This window comes from Grammomys surdaster, unplaced genomic scaffold, assembly GCF_004785775.1.
Source record: "Grammomys surdaster isolate TR1022 unplaced genomic scaffold, NIH_TR_1.0 63, whole genome shotgun sequence".
NCBI lineage: Eukaryota > Metazoa > Chordata > Mammalia > Rodentia > Muridae > Grammomys > Grammomys surdaster.
Window position 1 is genome coordinate 5,725,977 of NW_021604565.1, and position 9,052 is coordinate 5,735,028.

Genomic DNA, 9,052 nt, shown 5'->3' on the forward strand with positions numbered 1-9,052 from the left:
TCTATCTATCTATCTATCTATCTATCTATCTATCTATCTATCTATCTCTTCTTGTGGAGGGGAATAACATCTTAGTTATATATAATTTTTGCCCGTTAAAACAATTCTCTGTAGAGAATTTTCCAGCGATCATCCGGTACGCAGGCTATTCTTAGCAAGTACCAGCACCCCAGTCACACGAACAGACATAACAGCGACAGGAAGTCAAAATGTATTTGCTTTATAGAAATTTAAATGAATAGCCGCAGACAGAATAGTCTTTAGGTTGGGTATGGGAACAGGGTGGAGGTTGGCGAAGATAAACAGGAAGATTAGTGGCAAGGGTTAATCTGTACCAAAAGGGACCAGCATCCTTTTTGAACAAATGAGACTTAGGAGATAAGTGAGTCTTGGACTAATAATCACGATGATTTCCAAGGAATCACAATTCTGGTGATGAGGAGTAACTAGTCAGTCACTGCAGCTGAAACCTCTCCGTGGGAGTACAGACAGAGCAGGAAAATCTCCCTAACCTCCATCAGAACCCTTCTGGACAAGCGGATTGATGGCAAACTGTGGCAACCGAGAGTAGCTCAGGACACTGGGCAGAGCCCTCTCCTGGGATACTCCTGCGGGGGCGAGAGCCGAGTTCAGAAAGGAAGGCTAGAGCTGCAGGGCTGGCCCTGGTCCACGCGCACGATCGCCACGTGCGCGCTGGTTAAGCTCACTGCCTTGGTTCTAGCAGTGAGGGATGGGACCGAGCCACGCCCCATTGGAGGACCCTCAGTGAGATCTCTATCCCGGAAAAATGGGCTTGGGCTTGGAAAAAGGTCCTTGGGTTCTGCATGGGCAAGGACACCTTCCTGAACCACAGGGAAGGGGTCACGTCTGTGGTCCAGGGGCCTGGCAGGGCGCGGCTGCGGCTTTGTGTGGCCGGGCGGGGCTCGCCTTTTTGCACAGCCATCTATTCTCTGGGAGGGGACCCAGAGCTAGGCCAGGTGTCTGCACACCCTGAGGAGTTCAGGGCTGTTCTAGAAGGCGGGGCTAGAAAGAGGGGTGCCCGGACTGCAGGCTGTTCAGCAGCCCCACCCAAGTTCGTGGGAACTAGCCTGGAACCTGAGTCTCCAGGGCTCCGCAGACCGGGTGGGGCAGGGCAGGGTGGAGCCAGTCCATATCTTTTTCTCTGCTCTGCATTCCCGGTCTAGGGGAGGGGGGCTTCCAACCTCCTCCCCAGTGCAGGCCCCTCCCAGCCTGTCCACCCCAGGGCAACGAGAAGGACAGGACCTTTGCGTAACCGTAGGCCCTGGATCTGGACTTGACTTTCTTGCGGTTTTACATAGACCAAAAGATTTGGCTCCGTTTGATCCACAAAATTGAAATCACACGTGACTCATCTTAAAAACCTTGACCTCTTTTGCTCTATAGCATCCTTACACATCTTTATCTTAATTATTTTCTGTATACCCTTCTAGGTTCCCTAAACGTCCCCCCTCCCCCCGAAATGATCTAAGGAGTTCAGAATAGCTGCCCCCCCGCCGCTTCTTTCCCTTTTCTGATTTTTTTTTTTGCCAGTATGTCTAAATATCTTATTTAATGTGGGTCTGAAAAATATGTTAGCCCACTCTCCGCTCGCCCTACGAAGAACAAAGGCCAGGGTGGAGCGGCTGAGGTTAATGGTCAGGTCTCTGGCAAGCAGGCTGCTAGTGAGTGAGTGGGGCGTGGCGTGGCTCCGTGTTCCCCCAGGGTTGTGTTCTTCAGTGTTGTGCTGGGCTCCCCATTCAGCCCCGTTTCTACCGAGGGTGCGGAGCTGGGTCGGGTGTGGACCGCTTGACTTCGCACAGGGTGGGGCGGTCCGCATAGTGTGCTCAGCGCTGCAGGTCCCCCCCCGCCCCCCACCATAGCTTCACACACAAAGAAACCCCACCCAGGCGCCTTGGGAAACCAGGTCCCTCTACCCCTCCCCGCCGCGCAGGCTTCCCCGCCCCTGCAGCTGCCCACCCGCGCCCTCCACGCCCTCCTCCTGTTTCCCCTCCTTCTCCCTAAAACAAAGAAGCTAAGGTCTTACCGCACCCCTTCGGCCGGCCGCCTTACCTCCCCGCACCGCGCCCCAAGACTAGCGGTTTTTCCAAGATAGACAATACCATTAAATGTGCCCACTCCCCTCCCCCGTTCCCACCCATCTCTCAAGCCGCCCGAATGGGACCGCTTTGACTTTGCATTTTCTCTTTTATTCCAACATCACCCCTTCCCAGTCCGTCCCTATTTTCTTTTTAACCTACAGAATAAATATAGGACGTTCCAAACCACTTTCTGAAATGTCCCCCACTAAAGGTAGATCGTTAAGGTGGCCCCCTCCCCTCCGTTAGTACTTAAATTTTAAATATGGAAGCAGAATAAAATTCTTACTCATCGGAGGAAAACTTACCTGCTTCTATCTTTTAAAAAGAAACCATTTGCTTTAGTTTTTCAAAGACCCCTCTCCCCCTTTGGTCTCTTATCTACTCTCAGAGCTCCCTCCGACCTTCCCAGCTCCTGTGTCATGAATGTCTTTCTCTTTATAAAATATCTTTTAATGTCTTCAGAACACCGAGAGAGAAATGGAGAGATTGGCTCCAGATAGAGCCTGTGGGGAGCGAAGCGCGATTCTTACCCATTGCTGTTTTAGCCATTGTAGGGATGTGCACGCACGGAGCGGTAGCGAAGGCAAAGGAGAAGGGTCCGGCTGCAGCCTCGGAGAGAGCGAGAGAGGAGTCTGAGTAAGGCACTGAGTCTGCAGAGTGGGATCGTGCTAGAGAAAGAGCAAGAGGCAGGAGCCCATGAATAATTATAACGCAGAAGCTCAAGCAGATTGGCTCTCAGAGTCCCCTGACATGACTCCCGCAGAGTCAGAATCTCTAAGCATTAAATATTGATCGGCCAATGGTGCTGGAGTACAAAGTACCAGAATGCAGTTTGAAATGGAAATCAGCTCTTGCCTGGAAGCTCCCCCCCATTTTGGAACCCGATAGTACAGTCCAAGTGGAGTGGTATCTTAGCCTGGAAGCCTCCTAGGAGCTAAGGACTGGGCTGTGCTTACCTGTACCCAGGAGGTTATACTTTGCTCAAACATGTGTCATTGAATAGACTGGCAAAGAGAAGGAATAAACCCAGGGGCCTGAGAACTCATCCCAGTGTGTTGAGTGTCGGAAAAGTCTGTTTAAAGCTTGTGCATTTACTATTTCTTGTTTTCTCTTTCACCTTTGGCCCTGTCCTTGGTGGATCCTGGCCTCCCTAATAGATGACGAAATTCCCAAACCAGCCCATGTCTGGCTGTGGTGACAGGTCAGAAATCACCAGGGCTACTGGTTTTTCCTTCTAGCATAGCTGGGCTTCAGAGTCCATGATCTCAGGGCTTCTCATTGCGAAGGGAGGGTGGCCTGGCCTTACCTCCCTTTAGCATAGAGGAGAGAACTGTGGGCTACATGGGCGCAGATATTAAGTTCCATCTAAAGACATGAAGCAAGAGAGCAAGCGAACCTGGACTAGGAATGACTTTCCTGCATTCACAGTCCGATTAAGCAGTATGAAGTGCAACAAACTTTGAAACAAATTAAAACAAGACATTCATTCATTCATTCATTCATTCATTCATTCATTCACTTTTAAAAATCATGTAACAAATTTCCATTCTTTCTCAATTCATATATTTATTGAACATGTGCACAGCACTGGAGAAACAGCATCAGGGATACTTTTTTGAGCATATCTTATGGAGCTTTTAATGTACAGGACTAAACTCTATTGACATTGTATCAGTTTAAATTCATGTAGAAATTGTGGTTGAGGTATTTAAAAGTAGAGATAATTCCATCTCAGAGATGAAAAAAACAACAACATTGTTGCAGTCATGAACATGTATGAAACACTGTCTAGTCTTAAAGGTATCAAAAATTAAGATTTTGCCCATTGGTAAATTGTTTGGTAGTTACTAAGTTACGCTTTAAAGTTTCTTTTTATTATCCTCCACAGTATGAACTGCAAATGTCTGTGGTGGGAGAAAAGCTGAAGCGCTCTCCGTGGTGCTGAACTGGCTGTGCACTTCCGGTTACTTTGTGAAGGCATCTTCACACTCTGAATGACTTGCTTAATGGCAGGAAGTTACTGGAACGGGAGCAATCCTGACCTGCTGAATCATGGGAAAAATAAAAAAAATAAAATAAAGGGAAGATCAATAAAGTTATTTCTTGATCAGGAAGATGAGAAATTATTGTTCCTGTCATTGAACAGGCCCATGGCTATGACACAGATAGAGTACCCTATGGACATTTGCAGGGTTTGAAGATAAATCATTTTCTTCTTCCCAAAAGCGATTTCCCAGTATAACTGTGAGAGCACCTTCCTTCTCAGTAGGGCTAGTTAGCAGTCACAAGATGAGACATCTTCAGCACGCCTGTGTAACTAATATTACCCCCCCATCACACCCTTCTTCCCAGGCTGTGTGTCATTTGTATACATTCTTCAACCTCCTTGGAAGACGGGACCTTTAGTCATGACATAATGTCTTTACCAGCTACAATTGGCAATTCAATGAGATCTATTGCACTTATGAACACAAAACACAACGCAGCTTCTACTGCCCTCATTTTTTACTCTCTAGTGCGTATTCCTTCCTGAGAGACAGGGATGTGAGAAGGAGGTCAGTATGTGCAGGGACAAATATCAGATGAGTGGCTTTTAAAACAATTTTGGATTTTTGGGAGTTCTAGCCACTTCACCACAGCTCTGTATGATTTTCCAAGTAAGACTTATTGTCAATTGATAAGTGAGTAAGAAGGATTAAAAGGTCTGGGTCTATAGAGAGTAACGCCTTTTATTTTCTTTGGCACCACAATGTGTTATTGTGCTTCTTGTTCTGGGAAATTATGGCAAAATAGGAATTGGAAGATTATTTCATATTCAGTACATCGCCTTCTTCTCCAACTAGTTCATTTATTCAACAGCTACTTATCTGATGATGTTTAAGCTTTTTATACTATAAACTTAGCTAAGCCTCTTTTTATTGCCTAAAAAGTATAAAATGAAGAAAAACATAGATCTCCTCCTGAAATAAAATGCTATTAACTTTGGAATATGATGGCTATCTTTTGAATCAGTAAGGCCACATTTGCTTGCAAATATTAGAGAGAAAAATACAACAAACAACCACACATTGCCTCTGAAAATGAAGTGGAATTTCTTGGCTCATGTAACTATAAAACAGGGTGCAGTCATTGTAGTCGGTTTTTTTTTTTTTTCTGAAGCAAGTGCTTTTCATGGTTATTGGTAACCACTCAGATTAAAAAGTAGGTACCTCAAAAGTCCACTGTGAAGTAAGAGCCGGGACGCAGGGATTTGGGTGGGCTGACAGGCCATCATATATAAGTGTCCTGCATCGCCATAGGCTATAATTTATAATCAACCAACACACACTTAAAAACACACACTTTTTCTTATCTTTGTGACACCTTTTAAAAAAATCTCAGACACCATTTAAATTAATTCTTAATATGTATCCTTAAAATACCCTCATTTCTGATACAAATTATAATTTATCCATAATTATAATTTAGAAACCATATATTTATATGGTTTATATAATTTATAACCTAGGATTTTGAGATGGACCACCCCAACATTTACCCTATCTATAAACTTCTGGAACACATGAAAGGACCAGTCCTGCAGAGCCAAACCTTCAGGATCTCCATGACACATGACAACATATACATATTGTATATAATAACTATAAATTATAATTTATCAATACAGTCTAACACCCAGTCCACAACCACCTTTTTGTGATTATATCAAAAATGTTATTCTCTAGAAGCCATCTTTGAATTAGGATCGAAATACATTGCATATCTTAAATCATGTTATTCTGTAACATAGCTCTTTTCCTTTTTTTCAGATTTGTTTATTACAGAAAGTAGGCTAATTATTTTTGTGAAACTTCTTACAATTTGGATGTGACTGTCTGCATTCAATGTGACACTCATTTAATTTGTCCCAAGGCTTTCTGTAAATAGAAGCCAACCACTGAGGTTTTAGATGCAAGATCATTTTATGAAAGAATGACTCAGGTGGATTATCTTAATTAAAAGCACAGCCAGTATTTAGTCACATGCATCAAAGGTCAGTTGTGGTATCAAGGAAAGAATTGTAATGCAAAACTCACTGTAGACATAGGGACAATGAAATGCAGTTTTGTTCATGGGCAGGATAGTTAGTTAAAACGTATTAGCAGAGGTGTTTCCTATGAGCTTCCTGGCATTTACCAGAGAGTTTACTGCAAAATATTGTGACTGGAAGCAGCTCAAGGTAAAGAGTTATTTCAAGATGTGGCTGTCGTTGAATCAGAAACTGTTAGGCTTCTCTGACGAGCATTCTTTATATTTCTCAATTAGAAGACTACCATTTCTGGATTATGATGATTTTGGTCCTCTTTGGGTCAAAGTTTCCAAGTTGAGCCATGATGTCTTAATATTTTTGCTGTGGCAGAATAATGAAGCTTACATATCTCCAGCATGAAGTCCCACACTGACAGAATTAGGAGGTGACAGCAATAGGGTGTAATTGGGTCATGAGACTGGAACCTTGTAAATGGGATTGGTGCCTCTGAAAAGAGACCCAAGAGATTATCCTGACTATCATGTGTGAGGATACAGCTGGAAATCTGCATCTCGGCCTTTAATATCTTAGTTTTCAGAACAGTTGTAAACAAATTCTAAATGCTCATGGACTGTCAGTTTATGGTACACTTGTTACAGCAGCATAGTGAAACCATTTTGTGGTCAGCATGGCATAATGGTAGTGGACTGATTTTCAGCATCTTCATTTTTTTTTAGTAGAAAAATAAGTATGAGGATAATTATGAAAACTAAGAAATATCCGAGCTGACTCTGGCAGTGCCAGCCTTTAATCTCAGCTACTTGGGAGGCTTGCCGAAGGATTTCCAGTTCAAGATCTGACTGAGGTAGAAAGCAAACTGAAGACCAGCCTCCAGCTTGGGTAACTTAGTGATAACGTTTTCAATATAAAAAGTAAAATGAGCTGGGTGGTGATGGCACACACCTTTAATCCCAGCAGTCAAGTGATAGAGGCAAGCAGGTCTCTGTGAGTTTGAGGACAGCCTGATCTTCAGAGAAACCTTGTCTTAAAACAAAACAAAACAAAACAAAACAAAACAAAACAAAACAAAACACAAAGACAAAAAAACAGAACAAACAAACAAAAAAAAATAAGCACTAAGGTAGAGCCCTAAGCTAGTATAAAGCTCTAAATTTAACACACACACACACACACACACACACACACACACACACACACACACTCACACACTTTGTAACACCAATTTGTATCTTGTTTTCAATTGACCTAGAACAAACTAGGAGAGCAAAGAGTGGTCTGGCCAACCTTGAATAAGTGTGTGACTTTTCCCTTTCTAATTAACAATTTCACTTTCCTTGAAGTTTTTATTAGATGTTGGCTATTTTATTGTTGGTCTATAAATAATCTGAGACAATTTTATTAAGGAAGACTATCGTAACCAATACATTTATGTGGTTGGATTTCTAAACCTGAGCTTGTTTTATTTGTCTTTAGTCATAGTCTGCTATAAATTGTAGACCACATATTTCAGTCTGAAGAAGAAATTCTAGAAGATATATGATATTTTGAAACCTTTCTGATAAATCACCACATAGTCTTCCTCCAGATATAAGAAACAGAAAGTTTGTTTTTAATCCTTGAAAAGGCAGAGTGATCTTGCCAAAAGCATAGGTCACATGTTGATGACAGTAGCCTGGAAGAGCATCTAATCATGTAGGAAAAGTGATTGCTTGTGTGTGTGTGTTAAGAGACTGGGAAGACAGTCATCAGTTGGTGTCAGTTGCTAACTGAATGCATTTTGGTCTAATTCCAAAGACCAGGCAGCCAGGTCAGCTTTAGCAAATCAAATGATGCTTCTGAACTGATTGATTGATGGGAACACAGTGACCACATCTTGGAGCATTAGTCATCTTTTTCCATCTGTACCCTGAGAGAATCCTACTGAATTTGAGACTCTTAATCTATAAATAATATTAGTGAGACTGGGTTGAGGCTAGAATCCAACTGAGGTATATGAGTTAGATGTGCCGAGCTTAATACTTTTAGAATGTGGGCCATATAAAAAATCCTTAGTTGACAAGTTGGCTGCTAGGCAATTGTCTATGTATTCTTGTCAGCTTCTTGCTTCTGTAGGCATTTAATAGAGTTTATGATCAGATCTCCCATGCTGATGTATATTTATCCAGTAACATTCTTTTAAAAAATAATTAAGTTTTAATTTGTTCAATTTACACCCTGATGATTGTACCTCCTCCCAGTTCCCCCAGTTTCTTCCCATATCCCCCCATCTTGGCACATCAGTCTCTGTAGGGCTAGGAGCTTCTTCTTCCATCGAGGCCAAACAAGGTAGCCTTAGAGGGATGGATTCCACAGACAACAGCTTTATGGATAGCCCTCATTCCCTTTGGGACCCAGTTGAAGACCAAGTTGCATATCTGCTACATATGCATGGGGTGGGGTGCCTAGGTCCAGCCTGTGCATGCTCTTTGGTTGGGGTTCAGTCTCTGAGAGCCCCCAAGGGTCCAGGTTAGTTGACTCTGTTGGTCTTTGTGGAGTTCCTATTCTCTTCAGGGCTCTCAATCTTTCCTCCAACTCTCCCATAAGAATCTTCAACCTCCATCCAATGTTTGTGGGTCTTTGCATCAGTTTGAGTCAGCTGCTGGGTGGAGACCCTCAGAGGACAGTTATGCTAGGCTCCTGTCTGCAAGCACTGTCAAGGACTGGTGCCTAGTTGGGCCTGTTATTGCTTGGCTGTTTCCTCAGTCTTTACTGCATCCCTGTCCCTGAATTTCTTGCAGACAGAATAAATTTAAGAGGCACCAAGAACTGTGGGAATAAGAAAGTGAAATAATATAGGCACAGAAAGAAGATTGCTAGTTCTTACTCATGTATGTAACAGAGAGAGAGAGAGAGAGAGAGAGAGAGAGAGAGAGAGAGAGAGAGA

At 43.1% G+C, this 9,052-nt stretch overlaps 1 protein-coding gene across 1 annotated transcript in view; it reads right to left on the reverse strand.

Moving 5' to 3' along the window:
• Window positions 1–3,035, reverse strand: part of Stmn2 (stathmin 2) — a 47,912-nt gene extending 44,877 nt beyond the window's left edge. Inside the window, exon 1 of the mRNA XM_028766520.1 lies at window positions 2,630–3,035. Within this exon, the coding sequence (XP_028622353.1) occupies window positions 2,630–2,648 (19 nt within the window). The 5' untranslated portion in view covers window positions 2,649–3,035. The remainder of the gene's footprint in view (window positions 1–2,629) is intronic.
• Window positions 3,036–9,052: the final 6,017 nt, after the last annotated feature.